The sequence below is a fragment of the Lathyrus oleraceus genome, chromosome 5, assembly GCF_024323335.1.
Source record: "Lathyrus oleraceus cultivar Zhongwan6 chromosome 5, CAAS_Psat_ZW6_1.0, whole genome shotgun sequence".
Taxonomy (NCBI): domain Eukaryota; kingdom Viridiplantae; phylum Streptophyta; class Magnoliopsida; order Fabales; family Fabaceae; genus Lathyrus; species Lathyrus oleraceus.
The window spans coordinates 483,270,549-483,295,233 of record NC_066583.1 but is presented as its reverse complement, the minus strand read 5'-3'; the positions used below and the strand labels follow the sequence as shown (position 1 = coordinate 483,295,233).

Below are 24,685 nucleotides of genomic sequence, written 5' to 3'. Positions count from 1 at the left end.
TCTAAAACCTGACCCCCCCCCCCCCCCCCCTCATTTACTATTTTTCCTTTATATTGCATAATTGTTGGCTTGTTCGAACACAATCTTTGTAGATTCGATGTTTTAGTATTGCGACACCATCGGTACACTTGCCGAGAAGTCATCAAGTTTTTGGCGCCGTTGCTGGGGACTATTGATATTTCAACAAGGCGAAGTTTGTGCATCATTTAGTTTTTATTATTTTTATTTTTATTTTTGTTTTAAATTGTAAATATTTTATTTTTGTTACTTCATAATTTTTTATTTTCTATTTATTTCTCATTTTAGTTTTATTTTTGTTTAATTTTTTCATCTAGTGCAATGCTAGTAATATATTTTTCTTTTTGTTTTGTATGCAAGGTCAAGACAATCATGCAAGATGACATTTATGCTACGTTTGCAAAATTTGAAGCTTTTACAAAGGAACTTGCAGCAAAATCGCTCATTTTGGAAAATGCTAGAAATTATTCAGAAAAAGAATCTTACATCAACATTGGTCATTCATAGGAAGAGGATGCATCATCTCAACTTGAAGAAACCTTGACCCAGGTTATAAAGATGACTCAACTCAGTTTCGAGAAAATCAACAGGCATCAAGAAACCGTGCTAAGTAACATGGAAACATCCTTCGAGAAGTTAAAGATGCAACTTGGTCAAATATCTAGCCAATTAGCATTAAAACTGAGATCTAATGGGGATTTCTAATATAATATGTTAGATAGTCCTAGAGATACAAAAATTGAAAGAGAAGTCAAACAGGAATGTGAGGTGGTCGATGAAGGATGGATTAAAAAATAAAAATAATAAGAAAAGTGTACAACACCGGATAAAGAGATAGAACCAAGAATAGAAGAAGCGGAGGTGAAAATTATATGTGGGAAAAGAACAAGAATGCAATATGAAGATTATATAGTTTTGGATGAAGCTCCAAATTGAATAAATCATTTAGACGTAGATCTCCAACTACAAGATCTTTAACAAAATAATAGTCCTACATCTAGCAATAAGGAATTTGCTTTACTATTATATAGTTTAGACGTAGGATTATATAGTTTGCATAATTTACTTTATTTTTATTCAAAATCAACCACAAGAGGAATTTGCTACTCAAGAGAATCTATATTGTCTTTAATAAACAAGTTTGTAGCTATTTTGTTTCTTCCATATTGTAAGTTTAACACTTTAGCATTGAACAGATGATCCAAAATAAACTTGATCATCACCATAGAAACTAGCAACTTGAAGGCGGAGGATGGGAAAAGAATCAACGGACTTGTACTCAACCTACATATACCTCATCTGGTAAGGTGTGAGCCAAATATTTCCATTGTTCATTTTTTATCTTTATGAGTGTATTCATGCATTATTCTTTTATCTGGTTTGACTTATTTTCGATTAAGTTATCAAGTTTGATCAACACACACTGAGACAATATTTTTTTATAATTTTGAGCCTTTGCGACCCACCCATTAGTAGTAAGATTATCCTTTGCTAAACACTTTGAGCCTAAGCCTATCTTTCGGTGACATAACCTTAAATTCTTAGCCATATTACTTGAACGATCTTTTCTTTCCACCCTCTCTTTGGAGTTAGGTAGAAATATTGTTCTTAGAGTTTATGAAAAAGATTAAGTTTGGGGTTGCTCTTGGAAGTGAGTAACTTTTTAAGTCTGGGGTTTGGGTACTAGAGAATATGACCCAAAATTTAATAAAACTGTTGTGAAAAAGAAGTGGAAAAAGTCACTTCTTCAAAAAAAGTTAATGAGAAAAGAAAAAGAATGACATTGTAAGAAGGATCACAAATCTCTAGTACTAACAAAAAGGTATGATGAACGAAGGAGAACTAGGAACCTAACTCCAAAGGTTTAACTCGACTTTGCTAAATATATCCTACCTACCATAAGCCAAGTTACAACCTGAAAAGCCCTCTAATGTATGTGTTGTGATCTTTTTGATGAACTTTTTTAGAACGTAATCAATCTAAGTTTAATTGATTTTGCATGTTGATTGAGTGATCACCCTATCCATTGAGTGAGTTATAGTAGGATGAGAGGCAAGTTGAGTATTCGTCAATGTTGAGGATATTTTTCGAATTCGTCGGATAGAAGTTGGAAGCTAGAACATGGTCAGGTAAAATAAAATATTAATTTGGTGATGTTTGATAATTATTGTGCGACTTGTTGTCTGTTGAAATGTGCAGTTACATATGAGTTACTTGAGGACAAACAATGATTCCAGTTTGGAGTTGTGATGACAGTTGGTCATTGCATATATATAGTCGAAGAATCAGAGCAAAATAATTGAAAGACGAGCAAATATGAGAAGGAATGACCAAAGAATGGGAGAAAAATAGATAAGTGTGCAAATTGTAGACTTAGTGAAAATTTGAGTGAAAAAGGAGCAAAAAAGAATGAAGCTTAGGAAATAATCACATCCACCATCATGCACGCGATAAGGCATTAAAAGATGAAACAAACGATGGTCACTTTTCTGGGCTTTTTCTGACGCGTTCTGGTCAATTCTGACACCTTTAAGAGGGGAAATTCTGCACTTTCACAAGGGTTACAAAATTTGGCCCTGGGAGCATAATTTTACAACATCAAAGGGTGATTTTGAGAGCATTGGAAGCCATTGGAGGCCAATCCTTAAAGGGAAGTCATATGATATTATTCTTTGTTCAATTGGTATTTTAATTTTGACTATGAGTAGCTAAGATTTTCTAGGTTAGGTTGTGTGATGATGAACCTTATTCAATCTTGTTGGTATTATATGTTGGTTTGACTTTGTATGAATCCTTTGAATTATAATCTTATTCAATTGTTTTTTAATCTTAATGATTTTTATTTGAGATACTTTGTTAATATTATATTAGACACATATGGATTACTGACCTATAGCCTATGTGTTGGACCTATGACAACTGTTCTACTTACGCTGGTTGAATAAGAATAAGAGACCCCGTGTAGTGGCCTAGGGAATTATTATTTTATACATCATCTAACCTTGCTTATGCTGGCGGACTAGGAATAGAAAACTTCGAGTAGTGTTTAGTGAGTTATTTCGTAAGGGATCGAGTATAACGATTTTGTTAGCTCGCCGTGAGATTATAAGGATTAGACAATTCATACAAGGCATCATACACCAACTAGAGAGGATAAGGGGATTCTAATGAACAACCTAACCGTTTCTGTTTTAAACTCGTAATTTAATTTCCGTTCTAGAACCTGAACCCCCCCCCCCCCCCCCCCCCTATTTATTGTTTTTTTCCTTTATATTGTATAATTGTTGGCTTGTTCGAACACAATACCTGTAGATTCGATATTTTATTACTGCGACACTATCAATACACTTACCGAGAAGTTATCAAGTTTTTGGCACCGTTGTTGGGGAGTATTGATATTTCAAAAAGGCGACGCTTGTGCATCGTTTAGTTCTTTTTTTGTTTTAAATTGTAAATATTCTTTTTTTGTTACTTCTTTATTTTTTATTTGCTATTTATTTCTCTTTTTAGTTTTATTTTTATTTAATTTTTTTTTATCTATTGCGGTGCTACTAAGGTATTCTTCTTTTTGTTTTGTATGCAAGGTCAAGACAATCATGCAAGATGACATCTATTCTACGTTTGCAAAATTTGAAGCTTTTACAAAGGAACTTGCAGCAAAATCACTCATTCTGGAAAATGCTAGATATTATTCAAAACTAGAATCTTTATCAACACTGGTCATTCATAGGAAGAGGATGCATCATCTCAACTTGAATAAACCTTGACTCAGGTTATAAAGATGACTCAACTCAGTTTCGAGAAAATCAACAGGCATCAAGAAACCATGCTAAGTAACATGGGAACATCCTTCGAGAAGTTAGAGACGCAACTTGGTCAAATTTCCAACCAATTAGTATTAAAACTGAGATCTAGTGGGGATTTCTATTAAAATATGTTAGATAGTCCTAGAGATGCAAAAATTGAAAGAGAAGTCAAACAAGAATGTGAGGTGGTCGATGAAGGAGGAATTGAAAAAGAAAAAGAAAAAGAAAAGTGCAGAACACCTGATAAAGAGATAGAAGCCAGAATAGAAGAAGCGGAGGTGAAAATTATAAGTGGGAAAAGAACAAGAATGAAATATGAAGATTATATAGTTTTAGATAAAGCTCCAAATTCAATAATTCATTTAGACGTAGATGTCTAACTACAAGTTCTTCAACAAAAGAATAGTCCTACACCTAGCAACAAGATTGGTAAAAGAGGAGAAATATATGACGTATTGGATGAGATTTATGCCTTGTTCAATACTATAAAGTTGAAGAGAATATGAAAGAAAAATCTTCAATTCCTGAAAATGATGGAATTCCTACCAAACAAAAGGAAAAAGAAGGATGATGTTTTTTTCTTGTCATGTATGTCACCCTAACAGAAAAATTGAAAGGTCAATCTTAGTACCTTAAAGAAGCGCTTAATGGGAGGTAACCCATCATTTTTTTATCATATTTTATGTGTGTGAAAAATTTACTTTACTTTTATTCAAAACCAATCACAAGAGAAATTTGTTACTCAAGCGTAAACCTTCCAAGAAGATCTATATTGTCTTTAATAAACAAGTTTGTATCTGTTTTATTTATTTCATATTGCAAGTTTAGCACTTTAGCATTGCACATATGATCCAAAAGAAACTTGATCATCACCATAGCAACTAGTAAGTTGAAGGTGAATGATGAGAAAAGAATCAACAGACTTGAAATCAACCTACATATACCTCATCTAGTAAGGTTTGAGCCAAATGTTTCCATTATTCACTTATCTTTATTTATGAGTGTATCCATGCATTATTCTTTTATCTCGTTTGATTTACTTCCAATTAAGTTATCAAGTTTGATCAACACGCACTAAGGCAATTTTTTTTATAACTTTAAGACTTTGTAAACCACTCTTTAGCAATAATATTATCCTTTGCTAAACACTTTGAGCCTAAGTCTTTATTTCGGTGATGTAGCCTTAAATTATTATCCATATTACTTGAAAGATCTTTTATTTCCACCATCTCTTTTGAGTTAGGTAGAAATATTGTTCTTAAAGTTTATGAAAAAGATTAAGTTCAGGGTTGCACTTGGAGTTGAGCAACATTTTAAGTTTGGGGTTGGGTCCTAGGGAATATGACCCAAAATTTAATAAAATTATTGTGAAAAGAAGTGGAAAAAGTCACTTCTTCAAATAAAGAAATAATGAATGAGAAAAGAAAAAGAATGGCATTGTAAGAAGGATCATAAATCTCTAGTACTAATAAAAAGGTATGATGAATGAAGGAGAACTAGAAATCTAACTCCAAAGGTTTAACCCGACTTTCCTAAATATATCCTACCCTACCATAAGCCAAGTTACAACCTGAAAAGCCCTCTAATGTATATGTTGTGATCTCTTTGATGAACTTTTTTAGAACGTAATCAAGCTAAGTTTAATTGATTTTGCATATTGATTTAGTGATCACCCTATCCATTGAGTGAGTTATAGTAGGATGAGAGGCAAGTTAAGTATTCGTCAATGTTTAGGACATTTTTCGAATTCGCCGAATAGAAATTGTAAGCTAGAACATGGTCGGGTAAAAGAAAATTTCAATTTGGTGAAGTTCGATTATTCTTGTGCGACTTGTTGTCTATTGAAATGTGCAATTACAAATGAGTTACTTGAGGACAAGCAACGATTCAAGTTTAGAGTTTGATGACAGTATGTCGTTGCATATATTTAGTTGAAGAATCGGAGCAAAACAAGTGAAAGTCGAGAAAATATGAGAAGGAATGACCAAAGAATGGGAGAAAAATAGATAAGTGTGCAAATTGTGGACTTAGTGAAAATTTGAGTGAAAAAGGAGGAAAAAAGAGTGAAGCTTAGGAAATAATCACATCCACCATCACGTACACGATAGGGCATTAAAAGCTACATCGCGCGTGATACAGGGTATCATGCGTGCGATGGTCGCTTTTCTAGGCCTTTTTCTGACGCGTTTTGGTCCATTTTTACACCTTTAAGAGGGGAAATTATGCACTTTCACAAGGGTTACAAAATTTGGCACTAGGAGCGTGATTGTTCAGTATCAAAGGGTGATTTTGAGAGCATTGGAAGCCATTGGAGGCTAATCCTTCAAGGGAACTCATATGATATTCTTCTTCATTCAATTGGTACTGTAATTTTGACTATGAGTAACTAAACTTCTCTAGGTTAGGTTGTGTGATGATGAACCTTATTGAATCTTAGTGGCATTATATGTTGTTTGACTTTTTATGAATCCTTTGAATTAAAATCTTATTCAGTTGTTTCTTAATCTTAATGCTTTTTATTTGAGATACTCTGTTAATCTGGTATTAGACACATAGGGATTACTGACCCTTAGCCTATTGTCATACCCCAATTTTGTCCGGGAATTTTAAATTTTCATAAATTTGATTTAATTTTCAGTTTACATCATATGTACAGCATAACATGCATTTTATCATTAATAATACCTAAAATATCAGTCAGGATAAATTTATTGAAAATACGGACAAATCGGTTGAATCTTTTCTCAATAACGTGCAAGAATCAACGGGTAAAAAGTTTCAAATTTAAAATTGCAGACGCCAGTATTATTAACCTACGGTTCATGTAGTTTAAACTGGTGTGTCCGTTATATTTTTCAGCGATTATTTCAGTTGCATTCTGACCCGCCTGAGCCTTTTAACCGGTGAAAATTTATTTCAGCATTTGAAGAAACGTTGTATTTTTTCAATAAGTATATTTTGTACTGATCATTTTAATGTGTCTGATTTAATATTTCGAGCAAATTTTCGTCCGACTTCTATTTATAATCGGTCCTTTTATTTTGTTCTAGGATTCAAAATTAGAGATTTATCTTATTATTATATTTTTCTAAATTAAATTATTATCTAATAATAATTTTTTTTAAATAATATATAATAAGAATTATTAATAAAAAAGGAAAAGGAAAATAAAATGAGTATAGTTCACGTTTCCTCTCTCCCTCACGTTTCCTCTTAACCACATCCACACTCTACATCACCTTTCCACGTTACCCCCCTCTCTCTGTACACCCCCCTCTCTCTGTACATTAAAAAGAAACGAAAAAGAAAACAAAGAAAAGGGCACAGGCTACCTCCTCAAAAAAACACCTCACATTCTTTAACGACTCTCACCCTCTCAAAAGACACTCCCTGCTAAGTTCCTTCCCACTTTCAACTCAACCCCCAAAATCTGCTTCTCATCCCCACCATCGCTACCACTTACCGCCGCGTTTAAGCGTCATACCACACTCGCCGATCCGTCGCTGCAAACGAATCCTCAACTACCAGGCGATCCACTCACCATCACCGTTCCATCACCGAAGGAACACCACAAACCCGTCCACATCCGCCGTCCACCGCCACAAAAACCTCACTGCAGAATGGCCAGATTCCTCCACTACGTCGCCGCACTAAATCCACCTCTCGCTAACCCTCAAGTTTCCGACAGTTTTCTTCAACTCCACCTATAACAACCAATAACCTTCCGCCGACACCTCCGGTAATGCCACTCCCCAGCCGCCGTGACGTTGAACTTTTCCCAATCTTCACATAGCCTCAATACTGCTCATCGCCAACACAATAACGATTAGTGATTTGTTTTGTCTACGAGTCTATTCAGATCTTATTCGATTTCGGAACCACTGTAAAACAACAGGCTACCAGGAGGCATCAAAGGAAAATTTTGAATCCCTTCAGCAGTAATTACGGTAGCCGGCTCGTTGTCGGTAACCCTTTCATTTTGAGTGTAAGCTTTAATTTATTGAACTGCACTAATCTGATATTGCATCGTGTATTAGATAATCTCTGCGTTGATAATCATACCTTTGTTGTGTTTATTACTTACTCTGTGGAAATACCATGATAATAATCTTTGATTTTGCATTGTTGTGTACAGTGTGAGATTGAGTTTTAAGATTCAGGACATTTCATTTATGGAGTATATAAGGAAAGTTGCATCAATTCTGGAATAATACAAACAGTTTGGTATTGGTTTGTCGTGTTTCGATCACGTATGAATCGGGAGGTATTATCAACATTGTTGGACTGAAATTTAAGGGAGCTGTTTGGATATAAACCGTTATAGGACCAAAGTGTCGATACGTATGTTTTAATATTGCATTTGCCGGTTATGGATCGGGATCCAAATGCATTTTATTTGTGTTTAGTTTAAAGGCTGCATTTTTTTTACACTGATGCGTTCATGAATACATGCATATGAGGTTGCCGGTGTTTATCAGTGTTTGGTTTAATTTTTTTTTACACAGTATATTGTTATTAACTCATGAGCATTGTGGGAAGTGAGTTGCCTCTTAGTCAAGTGTGGCGGATTCATTTTCTTTCATTTAAACATTGATATCATTAGTGTTAATTGTCACTTTATTTCTATTAATTATCCTAGCATTGCTTGTTCTAATTGATATGGATTTGTTCACAGTAGTATATATTCATCTTGTCCACTGCATGTTTGGTTTTGACTATCAAAAGTTAAATTATATTATTAATTGCTTGCTGAATTTTTATAGTGTATATAGATACATGTTTGGTTTTGACTATCAAAAGTTAAATTATATTATTAATTGCTTGCTGAATTTTTAAAGTGTATATAGATACATGTTTGGTTTTGACTATCAAAAGTTAAATTATATTATTAATTGCTTGCTGAATTTTTATAGTGTATATAGATACATGTTTGGTTTTGACTATCAAAAGTTAAATTATATTATTAATTGCTTGCTGAATTTTTATAGTGTATATAGATTTCGCTTTGGTTGTTAATCTTCGGTAAAATATTGCGCATAGCATTGAGTGGGTTCTATTTGATTTCAATTCCATTATGATAAAAGGTGGAATTTTGACTCAAGGATCAGATAATTTCGATTGTTGTTTTGAACACATTATATTTAATTTGTTTTAGTCCCTTTTGAACCAAATTTGTTCTAATTGAATCTTTTTTTTCGTTAATACAAATTGGTTTAAATTACTTGATCGTGATAATTGATTACCTTGGGAATTTTATTTACTCAAATCATTTTGATGATAAATTTTGATTAAATCAATTAAGTAGCTTATTTAAATTCTAATCAAATAACTTTGGTAATCAAATATGGGCCAGATAATTTCATCATGATGTTAATCCTTTCAAACCAATCCAATTTCAATAGCATCATCAAATCATTAAATCATTTAAAACACAGTTCTTGATTCCAAGTCAAACCCATTTCCATACCTTTGTAAGTTGATCGCTTTTAAGCATCGCCATCAACCTCACATAGCTTACTCTTGGGCTTTCTTACAATGAGACCTATTCGGTTATTAATTGATCGAGTAGAAGAACAATACACTAAAATGAAATACAATTTATTCACAAACACCAATTCAAACCTCGATCTAATATCGAGCATTTTTTTCAAACTCACTTAAAATACTCAATCACAATCAAATACCATTTCATTTGAAAATGAAAAGGGAGATGGCTTTGAGTTTTCAATTCCTCTCCTCGATTATTTGAATATGAGTTCTCTTACTCGGTTAGTCAAATGGTCGTCATTTCTAATCCATTTAAGCACAAACAAATCAAATCCTTTTATAATAAGAAACGAAAAGGGAGATAACTTTGAGTCTTCAATTTTTCTCCTCGACTATTTGAATACAAGTTCTCTTACTTGGTTAGTCAAATAATTGTCGTTCCTTTACAAACTTCTAAACTAGAACTAATCAAACTATTTCATAATAACGAAATGAAAAAGGAGATGACTTTGAGTCTTCAACTTCTCTCCTCAATTGTTTGGATACGAGTTCTCTTACTCGGCCAGTCGAACAATTGTCATTTTTCACCAACTTATACCGTAAGTCAAATAATTGTCGTTCCTCTACAAACTTCCAAACCCCGATTAAATCAAAACATTTTCATAATAAAAAAATAAAAAGGGAGAGGACTTTGAGTTTTCAACTTCACTCCTCAATTGGACGAATACGAGTTCTCTTACTCGGTCAGTTGAACAATTGACAGTTTTCTGCAAATACAACTTAATCAGATCGCTTTCTTAACTATACAAAAAGGGAGATGGTTTTGAGCTTTCAACTCCTCTTCTCAAATGCTTGGATATGAGTTGTCTTACTCAGTCATTCAAGTACTTGTCATTTATTCTAAAAATATATCAACTATACACAACCTTATTTTCATAATTACCCAGATGAAAAAAGAAAGTGGTCTAGAGTCTTCTATTCCCTTTCCCGACTATTAGGATACGAGTTGTCTTACTCGATTATCCGAGTGTTTGTCATCCATTCAAAGCACCTTAATTATTATCAAATCCTTTCTATAATTATGGATGAAAAAGAGAGTGGTCTAGAGTCTTCTATTCCCTTTCCCGACTATTAGGATACGAGTTGTCTTACTCGACTATCCGAGTAATTGTCATCCAACCAAAATACCTTAACACATCAAACATATCATTTCTCGCCCTCGTGCGATCGAAACCAGTCAAACAAAACATCCAACATATTAATCCAACTTGTCACCCTCGTGTGATCAAAACTCTTTTCAGAAAGAACACTGTTTAATCCTTTCTAATACGCACAACAAACTAGTGCTTAAGCCTCGGCCGAGAGTAGACAAGCCAACACTTAGCCTTTAGATTGCGATCTAAACAGTTGTTCATTAAAAAACACCGACAAACCGTAGTTCCCCGAACTACGAATGCTCTGATTTCCTTATTATACCATAAGGATACGTAGGCAGGAGATTGATGTATCTTCGCGAGCACACTAATAAAAAACCTCCCTTTTCACCTTTCTGAGGTTCTCATCCATTTCTATTTTTAAATAATTTTATAACCTAAAGATAACAAACAAACATAAATTAACACTCGAAACACACATTAGAACTAAAAGGTTCCCGTTGAGTACAACGGACGTAAGGGGTGCTAATATCTTCCCCTTACGTAATCCACTCCTGAACCCGAATATGGTTGCGACGACCATTATTCCATTTTTAAAAAGGTTTTATCTATATTTTCCTATTCCTTCATTGGGATAAATAAAGTTCGGTGGCGACTCTGTTCGAACATAAATTTTTCCGCGACCATCGCGAGGAATCGTATTTTTCGAGATGCGACACCTATGTGCTAGACCTAGGGCAACTTATAACACCTCAAAAATTGCCCTCCTCTCTTGGGACTAGCTTAGCATATTGCATCTCATTTTTAGGACATTAGGCATTACATCTTTGCATATCATGTGAAATGAGCAAGTCATCCTCCTAGGTCTTTCTCAGAAGATAGAGAGGTTGAGAGATTCAAGCCTGAGGGTCTTGTAAATTGATCACTGATCATCTGAGGTTGTGCTTCAATTATGGTTTTTGGTTTCTCAAGGAGATTGGGCATTATCTTGGTTGAAATGGTACACCATCATCATCTTGATTCATTATTCCTGATCATGTTCCTTGGGATTAGGGTTTTGACCTCTGGTCAACCCTAATCAGTTGCATTATACCAAGCAGGGTTCTGCAAGGAGATGAGGTTTTTATTGAGGTGGAGATCATCATATGATTTTATTGAGCTTGTATAAGCTAGGGTTTCATTTTGGGAGTTATTTCATCAAGTGGTTGAGGCTCAAAATCATCTGTGCATGTTCAAGTCATCTGTCAACCATAAAAGTCAACTGCAAGTCAACTGTTGGATTTGGAGGTGGGAAGTGGCTAGAAATACCTCATTCATGTTCAAACAAGTCTCATTTGACATTTCAAACATCAACTTTGAAGAATTTAAAGTCAGGACAAAACTTTCCAAAAATAGAAAGTGACCTATAATTTGAATTTGCCAAAAATGGAAAGGTTTTCAACTCAAGATTACATCATCAAGAAAGCTTCAAATGAAATTTTGTTGAACATGAAAGTTGTAGACCTTTCTCTCCCATTTCCAAAAAGTCCAAGATCATCAATTTCTCATGTGTGGTTAAGGAGATATGATCAAAACTTGACCAAGTGTACTTGAAGATTCAAATGAGCATAACTTCTCAACCAAAACTCCAAATTGGATGGCTCTTTTTGCATTGCTCTTATTTTGATCTCTAGTTTCCAAATCTTGCATTACATGACATGCATTATCATCACATGAATATTTGGAAATTCCTTTGATTTTTGGAGGGAAAATATGGAATTTAAAATTTGTGCATTATTTGAACATTCCACCATTGCCATTGGCTCCAAAATGAAATTTGAAGTGAATTTAAGGACAAACCCATGCACTGTTCACCATGCATTTTCATGCATAGGGTGAAAATCCCAATTTGCATTTACACCTCATATTTGTTAATTCCATTTGCATTGGCTTAAACTTGATTAAGGCATGATTAACAGAACATATATAAGCCTAATCTCTAACTGTTTTTCAGTTAGCTTCTCATAATTTCAGATCTAGATCTAAAACTCCAAATTTTTCTCTCACTTTGTTCTTGCAATTTTTTCACATTCAAGCCATTGCCATTGCTTGATTCTTGTTCCTGAAGAGTTCATGAGAAGATTTGCACGTGGAACCAGTGAAAACAGAGTTGCAGTGAAGCATTATTGAAGATGGAAGCATCAATGGTGAATCCAAAGTTTGTTGAGATCGTGCACAATTAAGCTCTCTTTTCTCTTCCAATCACTTGTACAAGCATCCTGGAGGAGTATTGAAGCATTGCCAAGGCCTATAGCTCGTGAATTCCAGATCTGCACTTCAAGAGGTTACAAATCAATCCTCTTAATTCTCAAATTTCTTGTGATATATTTGTAGATCTTGTTGTTGTGGTCATGCTGAGCTTTAAATCGTGTGAAATGATCCATTGGACATGAAGATATGCTTGTTTAAAGTTTTGATGATGAAACTTGTTTGCTTCGATTTGTGCATGTTTGTGTGTTTCTTGTTGAATTGTTTATGGATTTGAGATGTATGAAGCAAGATCTACATGATGATGTTTTCATTTTTCATTTCTGGAGTGTTTGAATTTTTCTGGAAAAGTTGGGATGAAGATCTTCATGATCTTCATCATGTTCATATGCATGTCCAGATTTCCTGCAAACTTTCCTGCGGAATGCATAGGATACCTACGGAATTTGTTACGAGTTCATACGTGTTTCCTGCGGATTTTGTTGAATGCATGCTGGCGCGCGTTAGAGTTTATGTGCTGATACGTCGTCGTTTTAGATTGGCGCGCTAGGTAGTTTGAAAATGTACATGGCTCGAATCCTGCTGAGCGCATTCTCCACATTTGCTTTGTTTTCCTTATTCCTTCATATTTCATGCCTTGGCTTCATATTTCCATTTTAATTTTTCATGAACTTCCAAAATTCACAACAAATTGAAAAATGATCCAAAATTTATGAGATTTTTTGCATTGTGATCCTAATATTGTCTATTATTTTTTGATCATATTTTCATAAATTGTGCATGGCTGAATATTTTTTGGTGCTAGGGTACTTGAACATGTATGCTTGTTTGACCTTGCCTTGGTTATCATGTTGTGAAATGCTGGTTTTTAATCCAATGAATCTGAAAATTTGCATGATGAAACTAGACTCATTGCTTGACATTTTGGTTTTGATTTGGTATTTTTATCAATTACCATTGCTGTTTTATGATCATGTTAAGTTAGGTGTGACAATTTGTGTCACACCTTGTGATGTTCAACTTGATTGATGAGTTTTCCATGCCAAATGATATCCAATTGCCTTGATTTTTTGTATGATGCATGCTATGGATGTTGTGATTGCTCGTGAATTTTTTTGGAATTTTTGAGATTCATTTCTGATTTAATTGAGATTTTTCATTCTGGTTGGTCACATTTGAGCTTTAAAATTGCCTTGAACTTCATTTGATCATGAAATGCTTGATTCTTATCCAATGCTCCTGAATTTTTGCACACTATTTCTAGACATGTTGAGTGTTGTTTTGGCTTTGGTTTGAGGTCTTTATCATGATCCATCTCTGTTTTATGCCTATGCTAACTTGGTGTGACAATTTGTGTCACACATGTGCTTGTTGTGATTATCTTGACTTATGCTATGTGATTGCCATGCCTAATGATGTCCAATGCCTCTAATTTTTTGTGTGATGATCATGTTGTATGTCCTGTTTACTCATGAATTTTGCCCAGATTATTTGAATCATTTTTGATTTAATGTGCATTTATTTCTTCTGATGTCACAATGTGGTCACAATTTGCATACCTTGCCATGTTTGATTCATGAAATGCTTTTGGTTAATGATATTGATATGGGACCTTTTGAGTTGTGTTCTTGATTGGATAAGGTTGATTGATGTTAAATTTCATGTTCTGTTTTGAATGTTTGACCTACTTTTGACCCTAGGCTTTGACCTAGTGGTTTGGACTCACTGTTTGGATTGTGGATTTCAGGTTAAGAAGCACATTGCCATGATTGGAGTTGCTCACTCATTTGAGTTGATTAGTTGATTGATGTTGGCTAATATTGAGTTGTTTTGTAGGTTTTGAGAACAAGTTCCATTGGGCTTGTGACTTACACATTGTTGCTTGATGCCTTATCTGTCTGATTGCGTGATTAACTGTTGTTTGTCTGATTGTTTGACTTGTAAACTGATTGGTTTAGATTTTTTTCAGGTACCTAAGTTGCTTTGAGTTCTTTGAACTTGCTTTGCTAGCTTGTGGGTTGCTTAACCTAGGTATAACTCTCTGACTTCATGTAGTCTGGAAGACCTGTCCTGTTATGTGGGCAGGCACCTGTCTGAAGCCCTCCTTAAGAGGCAATGGTTGTGAATGTTAACTTTTGTGCCAAGCAGGAAAAGTCCTCTTATGAGGCAATTGGCAGATAAAAGAGATGTGTAATCCATCTCCTGCTACTCAGTGTGTCATTCACTTTGCTCACACACCTTGTGTTGATGCATTGTGAATAATAACCCAAGTTCTTTGTTGTGTCAGTCATATGTGGAGAAGAGTTCCTACTTTCTGAACTCCCGCACTTTCATGAGTCAAGCTCTCCCAGGCCAGGGATAAGAGCTGTGAGGTCTTATCCTCACTTCCCATTTCATCTGCTTCACCCTAACTCTCAATGTTAGGGTTAAGAGCTAACTACACCCGATTCCAGTTGGCCTGTGTTTCACAGCCTAACCTTGCATGAGCCCAATTGTGTGCATATAGTGTGTGTGATTGTTTTATTGTGCTTGTATTTGTTTGCTTGTGCTGTTTAGGATAGCTTGCTACCTGTGCAAGTTAGATAGAAACCTCAACCTAGGACCATTGTGGATTGCATGATAACTATTAGGCTCGAGTCAGTCTCCCTTTTAGTTTGTCATTTCCCAGTCTCTGGTTAGGTTAGAAGTTTCTCCCCTGTTCAGGGGAACTACGTCGCCCTGATCCTCATACCAGATGAGGTACGTAGGCAGGAGATCGTACGAGATCTCTCCGGGAACCCTTTTCCTTTTTTGTGTGTGTTTGCTTGACAACTAGCAGGCTCGAGTACCAGACTCCCTATTAACTTGTTGGTTGTTAACCCTTTTGTGTGTGTTTGGAGTCCGGCATAAGTCCGGTGATTGGCAGTTGGTTTCCCGTGTGTGTTTGTTGGTTCGGAGTCTGATGTAAGTCCAGTGATTGGCATTCGGTTTCCATGTTTGCCTGTTTGTGTGGAGTCTGACATAAGTCCAACGATTGGCAGTCGGTTTCCTGTTTGTGTTTTGTTTGGCGTGCGTGAGCCAAACTACGGTAGCTCTGATTCTAATTCCAGATGAGATACGTAGGCATAGGATGCGATATCCTAGCGAGCCTGTTCCCCTCTTCTTCCACCTGTGTCTTATTCCAGTGTGCGTGCATTCTTTTGAGCAGTGTTTAGCAACCTTATTCTATCCTTTTGAGCGTGGATCCCGTCGAGTACGACGAATGCGTAGGGGTGCTAATACCTTCCCTTCGCATAACCGACTCCCGATCCCATCTCTCTTTGGTCGCGAGACCATGTCTTTTCCAGGTTTACTTCGAGCGTTTCCTTTCCCTCTTTTGGGATAAATAACGCACGGTGGCGGCTCTGTTTGTTTTGTTTTTCTCGCCGGTTGATTTTTGCGGATGCGACAGCTGGCGACTCTGCTGGGGACTTGATAGAAGTTGACCTCTTGCTGGTCCATCTTCCCTAAGCGAGTCTCTCCTAGCGTTCTCTAGGATAGTTTAGGTTGCTTGTGTTGCTCTATTTATTGCATTTATGATTATTATGTTGTGCATATATTTGCATAAAAGTTCGCATGCATCATACTATCATTGTGTTGTCTTCTGTACAGGTGGTTCCTCTGATGTGGGGGGGGGGGGGGGGGTTCTGAGTGGGGCTAAAACCCAGGCCCGAGTATACACCTAGGATTAGTGTGGTCTCATGTTGCCTCTCATGTTAGGTCAACATGTTTTGGGCGACGTGAAATACCACAAGCCAGACGAGGTTCTTTTGAAGGAACTCTTCCTTTGTGGAGTATCCACTTTGGTTGAGTCACTTCATCTGAGCTATTGACTTCGGTGACCGATCTTTCCCGGATCTTTGGTTTAGACGATCTTAAGAGAGCTGCAGGGGCACACCCGAAAGGGCAAACCCGTTGAGTATCTTTGCCCGATTGTCGAGACCATTATCCGCCTTAGGATGACCTGATTAGAATTCACCTGTGAGGGGAGGGTTTGATTCTTACAAATGCATGGTCTGATGGTGACTTTGATGGTGACTAAGGGTTCAGTTATTGATCAGAGTCCTATTTATAAGTCGGATTTATGGATATTTATTTCTGAGACGCCGGAGTTCTGTCCGTGGTATTTATCAGTGGGGATCCGTTTATTTCAGGATTCCCTGGGCTGGTTCAGAGGATCTGGTGGTTATCTGTTCAGAGGATCTCTGGTGATGATGGTGATGTACCCTTCCGTTCTGTTTATTTCGGAACCCTGAGTTGGATTTGTGGTTACTCGGTACCTCAGATGGTTGTGATCAGTTCAGAGGCTGTAACTCAGTGCAGTGGATGTTCAGATGACTTGGAGGATGGCATAGTGCATTGCATTCATACATCAGCATCATTCACATTTTGCATTTATCTGCATCTAACACATGTTTATCCATATGCAGGGGACATTTTTGATTGAGATCCTGGCCGAGAGACTTCTTTGTTCCAGACATGAGGACCGGTTTGAAGGACGATGTTGTCTACAGTTTTTTCGATCCAGAGATTGGTGTGCTGAGAGATATGATAGCATTGATTACCCCTGACCATGTGGGGATGTTCCGTGAGGCATACGGTGGTATTCTGAAGTTGGTTTTCAGGCTCACAGACAGTGATAGGAGCGCCATCCATACTCTTCTCCAGTTTTATGACCCTGGTTTGAGATGTTTCATCTTCCCGGATTACCTATTGGGGCCCTTGATGGAGGACTATGCTAGCATCCTGGGTATCCAGATCAGAGATCAGATTCCATTCTATGTCACTAAGGGAGAACCTGATGCTGTTGAGATTTCTCGTGCTCTTTATTTGAGCCCGGAGGTGACCAAGGGGGGTTTGAAGGAGAAAGGAAAGTTACCCGGTTTTCATCTGAATTTCTTAGAGACTAAAGCCAAGGATCATGCTGTTTTGGGTGATTGGAGGGTCGTTTGCGCTTTACTTGCTGTGAGCATTTATGGGATCATCATGTTCCCTAATCAGAAGAACTTTGTGGACATTAATGCCGTTCGGTTGTTTATGCAGAGGAATCCTATTCCTACTCTGGTTGGGGATGTTTATTACTCGATCCATAATCGGAACGAGAAGCGGCGTGGGGGATTGATCCGGTGTTGTGCTCAGCTGTTGTACAAATGGTTCGTGGGGTATTTGCCTTCCAGAGGTTCCTTTGCTTTTCTTGACCCTACTGTCAAGTGGTCAGTCAGGTTGATGGGTTTGCGAGCCAATGACATAGCTTGGACTCATAACGATATGGCTGGACGAGATTTCATTTATAGTTGTGGGAGTCTTCCCAATGTACCTCTTATAGGAGTTCAAGGTTGCATTAATTACAACCCGGTGCTTCTTAGGAGACAGATGGGATTTGCTGTGGAGGGTCCTCCACTCGGGCGAGAAGTTCAGGAGTCTTTCTACTTCCCAATTGAGGGTAATCAGACAAAGTTGAGGCAAGTGTCTGATGAATGGCATGACATTCAAGGGAAGGGCAAGGTTCCTTTTGGCAAGGTTAACAGCAGCTCTTTTCCTCCATTTGATGATTGGCTTAGGAAGAGGATTGAGCTCACACATCTACCATTTCCTGGAGGTGAGCCTTGGTGTCCTACGATTGAGGGGCTACGTTCTTCTGTCAGCATGGAAGAGTTCCTTGAGATGAAGAAAGCCAGAGATCAGCTGCAAGCAGAGAAGACTGAGTTGGAGATGAGTGTTGCTAGGATTCTGATGGCTAATCAGGAGATCAAAGGAAGAATAGAAGACCAGGGTAGGAGACATGCCATGGAAGTGAAGCGCTTTGAGATAGACACTGCCTATTACCGCAAGATCAGCCAAGCATTGGAGTCGTCTACAAAGGAGCACGACATCACCAAGGAGAGGTTGGATAGAGCTTCGAAGGTCATTGAAGATGAGAAGAGGAGACAAATCCTTGTGAGGGATCAGAGGGAAGACAGGGTCAGAGTCCTTATCGCCGAGTGGGAGGCAAAGCTGAAGATTAAGGAAGCAGAGAACGTGAAGATTATTGCCGAGAGAGATCACTACATTGCTGAGAGGGATCATTACTTCAGATAGATGAAGATTCACCAGAAGGAGATAGGGAGATTGCAGCAGGAGAACGCTGAGCTTAGGTTCGCGGTGAAGTTTACCAAGATGGTTGATGATGCAGAGCCGTCTATGGGACCTCCTTCAGTGTAGACCTTTCTCTTATTTGTGTTGGATTACCGTCAGGCCTGTTGACGGAATTCACTTGCTTGTATTTTCTTTCTGATTCTGGAGAATTGTAATTTGACTTGTATCAGACTTGATGTATGACTCTCGCTCTTATTGTGCATTTTTGGTATACAGTGGTTGTTTTCATTCAGTGATCGATCTTCAAGCTTTATTTGCTTTCCTGTATGCACTCACATAGCACACACATGGTTGGGTGATACCTTTGCTAAATCATATATCTCTGATCTGTATGATGAAATCATTCGATGAATGTCAGAATATTGCTGCCGGATTATTATCTGTCTCGATGAAGCCAGGATCGAAAGACAGAGTGTTCCTCATGTGGATAGACATTGCATTCATGCATAATCATAATAACTTGTCTTCTATTTTGCAGGTGTCGGTTTCTAACGTGCTTGGTTGTTTCAGGAATCATTGCTCGTGCGCGTAGAGTCATTTACTTGCACACAACCCGTCCGCACAGATACTTTACCAGACGCAACACACCAAGGCTGATGGATCTACCCAACGCAGATTTTCTTGAGCTAAAGGAGAAAATGAACGAATTGATTAATGTCATGTAAGGGTTTGTTGTGGGGCAGAAAGCACTTGCTGATAAAGTAGAGAAGCTTGAGCGGGCTTCGGCTGCCAACAGTGGTGTCAATTTAGAAGGTGTCTCTAACCATGGCCTTGGTGGTTCCAGGGATGGAGGAGATCTCGGGAAGAGGACAACTGTTGGTGTAGTGACTAAAATGCTGGGGGTTTTGGTGTTGCCACAGGCGGTAGACCAAGTCCAATGGGTAACAATGTGAAGGACAGTCTGTTTCCTTCTTTCTTCGGGGCTGAAGAGGATAGAGAGGAAGACAGAGAAGCAGATCAATTCTCCATGATAAATGAACATTTTGGTCAATACGGTGTCCAACCACCAAATAAAGAGATTCAGGTGCTGGCGGAGAAGATAAGGGCTCTTGAAAGTTATGCTACTTCGGGGGTTGTCAATACGTCAAATATGGGGCTGGTTGAGGGGATTGTGATCCCACAAAAGTTCAAAGCGCCTGCGTTTGACAAATACAATGGGAGTTCTTGCCCGAAAACTCATCTCCAGGCTTTTGTCCGTAAGATTTCTGCTTATACAATGGACCAGAAGTTATGGATGTACTTCTTCCAGGACAGTCTGTTTGGAGGGTCCTTGGAATGGTACACCAAGCTGAAATCTTCGGATATCAAAAGCTGGCAAGATCTTGGAGATGCATTCTTTAAACAGTACCAGTTTAACGCTGACATGGCTCCTAGTCGTACCCAATTGCAGGGTATGTCTCAGAAGCCTAACGAGGGGTTTAAAGAATATGCGCAGAGGTAGAGGGAGCTGGCTGCCCGAGTCCAACCTCCGTTGGTAGACCGAGAAATGTCAGATCTGTTTATGGGTACCCTTCAGGGGACATTTGCAGAAAGGATGGTTGGTTGCCCGGTTACCAACTTTGCTGATATTGTGGTGGCCGGAGAAAGGATTGAAAGTTGGTTGAAGCTGGGGAAGATTCAGGGTAATGCTTCGTCATCTGGATCGAAGAAGCCCTTTGGAAACGGTCAGAGGAAAAAGGAGGGTGATACAAGTGCTGTGTATACCCAAAAAGGACAGAGTAGGGATCGTTACTACCAGCGCACTGCTGCGGTAACTATTCCTGCTGATAATCAACAACAGCAACAGCAACAACCGCAACAACAACGGCAGCCATTTCAACAGAGACCGCAGAGGACTGGGTATCAGGTGCGAGGGCGAATGAATGATCGTCAATTTGATAGACCACCTGTGATCTACTCATTCTTATTGAAGAAGTTGAAGGACTTGGGGTTGGTCCAGCTGAGGACGTTGGCGCCGTTGAGACCTGATCAGAGGCCAGCCAGTTTTGATGAGAATGCCAAGTGCGAATTCCACTCAGGTGCCCCTGGACACAACGTAGAAAATTGCAAAGCTTTTAAGCATGTGGTCCAGGACTTAGTGGATTCCAAGGCAATCAACTTTGCTCCATCTCCAAATGTGAATGCTAATCCCATGCCTGCACATGGTCAAATGGGGGTGAATGCGATTTCTGAAGATGGTAGAAGGATCGGGCTGTTGAGTGTGGATCAATTGAATACTCCATTGGCTGAGATCAAAAGACAGTTGTTGAAGAGTGGGGTCTTCCCGGGCTGTAATGACTGTTGTGCTGCGTGCACTGTTGCTATCAATGGGTGTGTATTGCTGAGGGAGGCTGTCCAGAGGCTGATGGATGAAGGAAGCCTCAGGTTTGAGAAGGAAGATTTGGGGAAGGAAGATGTCTCCACCATAACCATTTATTTCGACCCGGTCGATTTGTCAACACTGGCAGACGCGGCTCCAGTTACTATCACGGTACCTGGGCCAATTCCTTATGACAAAGATGATGCCGTGCCGTGGCATTATGGTGGAGAGGTCTATTGTAATGGGGAGAGGTTGGAGGATCAGACTGCAGGTGAAACCACCGTTTCAAAGGTGGATAATGCCGGGCCTAGTGGTTTCACTCGCAGTGGAAGGTTGTTTGCACCTGACGCTTCAAAGGTGGATAATGCCGGGCCTAGTGATTTCACATTGCCATTAGATTAATTTCTGTTTTTATCTATTGTGCGATTACCTCTTTCCAGGGATTGCTTCTTAATGTAAATGCCTATTCAGAGGCCATTCAATCAATAAAATCATGTTATTCAGTATATCTCTGTTTTCATTTTCATTTTACTGTTTTGTTTGCAAAAATGACGTCCGAATTTTTGATAAACATTGCATCATGACACATAAGGGTTTTACAGGTACATGCTTAATAAACATTTAAAATTACTGTAAATTTTAAGTGCTTTGGATCGTCTATTCAGAACAGATACCCTCGGGGCATTTCCTTAAAATTCCCTGCAGATGATCGTGAATATCTTCCCCAGTGAAGTCACCAACAGACAAATTCGGTGTCTTATCCCTGCAGAGCTGATCAGAGCGTTGGATTCTTCAATCCCCAGCAGTTTCTCACCACCGTACTTCCCCAAGCGGTTGTTTCAGGACATACACTCCCCAGTAGAGTTGATAGTACCAGACTACATATCCCCAACGGGGTTGACAGTCCCAGACTTTATCTTCCCAGCAGAAGTGGCTGCTCCTTAGAGTTCGATGCCAGATCGATAATCCCAATGCCAGATCCATGGTTTCTTTCCTTGAAGCAGAACCTCGGTACCGTATCAGTGTTTGCTCCCCCTGCTGAGTCATCTCTCGCAAATCGTGGTTGCCAGAACCATTGTAGCTTTCCTCAGCAGCAGGCTTCCAATGCCATTCTTTCCCCGATCAGAGTCTCGGTATGGCCAGAACACCGCATGGCTAGTCATCTCCCCACAGAGTTCTTTGCGCTGTGCATCTCCAACAGCCTTGCCAGGGTCCAGAAGATGGTGATCATTTCCCCGCAGATCCCCTTGCCTCGGCTTGGCGTTCTACCCAGCATTTCGCATCCCTGCATGTAGAATCATATTGCATTGCATCCTTCCAAATCGCGTAGCATTTCCATTTTCATGGAGCATTATGCCATTGAAAATTCAAACATACGCATGTAAGCATAAAACATTCTCGGTATCCCAAGTGATAAGCTAGAAGTTGTTTCCAGTACTCAGACTGAAGATTGTTCATGACTTACCTTTGTTATCCCCAGCAAGTGTCATTGGCCCATGCGCCGCCTCTATTATCATTCCCTATTTCTGCCAATGCTGACAGGCATGAAGTTTTCCGATGTTTAGATCGAAGAAGTTTCTGACGTTCAGGTCGATGCAACTTGTGGCATTCAGGCCAGTTTTCCGGTATCCAGACCGAAGTGGCATTTAGGCCAATTTTCCGGTATCCAGACCGAAGTGGCACTCAGGCCAATTTTCCGGTATCCAGACCGAAGTGGCATTCAGGCCAGTTTTCCGGTATCCAGACCGAAGTGGCATTCAGGCCAGTGTTCCGATGTTCAGATCGAAGAAGTTTCCGACGGTCAGGTCGATGCGACTTGTGGCATTCAGGCCAGTGTTCCGATATTCAAATCGAAGTGGCATTCAGGCTAGTGTTCCGATATTCAGATCGAAGTGGCATTCAGGCCAGTTTTCCCGATATTCAGATCGAAGTGGCATTCAGGCCAAGTCTTTCCGATGTTCAGATCGAAGAAGTTTCCGACGTTCAGGTCGATGCAACTTGTGGCATTCAGGCCAATTTTCCGATGTTCAGATCGAAGTCATTTCCAGTATTCAGACTGATGAGCGGCATTCAGGCCATGGTTATTTCTGTGTTACCATTTATTTTGGTATCCAAGTTAACATTCTTTTTCGGTATTCAGACTGACTTTCACCGTACCAGACGGATTCTTCTTTCAAGACCACCTCTTTGCCGATTCTGACAGACATTGTTACTTCACTTCACTTCAGTGCAAATTTTTGGGCTTTTATTGTATTCAATCCCTTGATACCTCGAAAGCACGAAAGCAACTGCCATCTTCTTTCTGGGTCTCCAGTTGATTGAATAGGGGCAGCTGTAATACCCCAAAATTTACCCTTCATTTTTCCTGAAAAAAAAAAAAATAGAAAAAAAATTAATTAATTAATTAATTAATTAATTAAATAAATAAAATATAACAAATTATTTTGGACTTGGGTCTCCCTCATTTGAGCCCACTACCCACGAAAATCAGTCTATAAATACTGAAGTTTCAGTAGAGGAAAACAGACTTGGAGTTACACTGGGAGTCCTTATTGTTGAGCTCCGAGGGGCATAGGGAGGCTTTGTTGAAAATCCTGAAGAGAGCCTATGTTCCCCAAGAGATCACAATCAATCAGTTAGAGACGGTGGTGTCAAATGTCAACGCCAGTCATGGGCTGGGTTTCACTGATATGGATCTGACGGTGGATGAGAGGAATCATAATCGGGCTTTACACATTGCTATGGAGTGTAAGGGAGTCGTGCTCTCGCACGTGTTGGTTGATACCGGCTCATCTTTGAATGTGTTGCCAAAGAAAGCCTTGGCGAAGCTGAACTGTGAAGGGTTGATTCTGACGCCCACTGACCTGATAGTGAGAGCTTTTGATGGTTCTAAGCGGGCTGTGTTTGGAGAAGTAGAGCTCCCGGTGAAGATTGGGCCCGAGGTGTTCAAGTCGGTATTTTATGTCATGGATATTCAGCCGGCATACAGTTGCCTGTTGGGTTGCCCATGGATTCATGCTGCTGGGGCAGTGACTTCGACTTTGCACCAGAAATTGAAGTATATCTGGGACGGGCAGGTCGTCACAGTCTGCGGAGAGGAGGATATCTTCGTCAGCCACTTGTCATCGTTCAAGTATGTTGAAATGGACGGTGAGATATGGGAAACGCCAAGTCAAGCATTCGAAACCGTCAAGGTGGAGAATGCTCTTTTTGCTAAAGAAGAGGAGAAACCGTCCATTTCTTCATACAAGCAGGCCGCTGAGGTGGTGAAGAGTGGGGAAGCTCCAGGTTGGGGGAAGATGATGGACATCGCCGCCAAGAAGGATAGATTTGGAGTGGGTTATCAGCCGGGCCGAGGCTCGTCTGGACAAGGTAGAGGATGTCGTCCGTCATTCACATTCACCAGTGCTGGAATGCTGGATCCAGATAACATCTGTATGGTGGGTGAAGAGGTTGACAGTGACTGCGAGATAGATCAATGGATAAAGTCGTGCGTACCAGGAATGGAAGTCCAGAACTGG

General features: G+C 39.0%; 1 protein-coding gene across 2 annotated transcripts; it reads left to right on the top strand.

Moving 5' to 3' along the window:
* The first annotated feature begins 7,037 nt into the window (after nt 1-7,037).
* Nucleotides 7,038-19,097, top strand: LOC127085592 (uncharacterized). 2 transcript variants are annotated; one of them, XM_051026104.1, is made up of 4 exons: nt 7,038-7,809; nt 7,960-12,788; nt 14,682-14,743; nt 17,161-19,097. In XM_051026104.1, exon 4 carries the CDS (start codon nt 17,210-17,212, stop codon nt 18,806-18,808), a length of 1,599 nt encoding a protein of 532 aa, XP_050882061.1. In that variant the 5' UTR covers nt 7,038-7,809; nt 7,960-12,788; nt 14,682-14,743; nt 17,161-17,209; the 3' UTR covers nt 18,809-19,097. The 2 variants fall into 2 exon arrangements, with proteins under 2 accessions (XP_050882061.1, XP_050882062.1); XM_051026105.1 differs by having other exon boundaries at nt 7,038-12,788.
* The last annotated feature ends 5,588 nt before the right edge of the window (nt 19,098-24,685 follow it).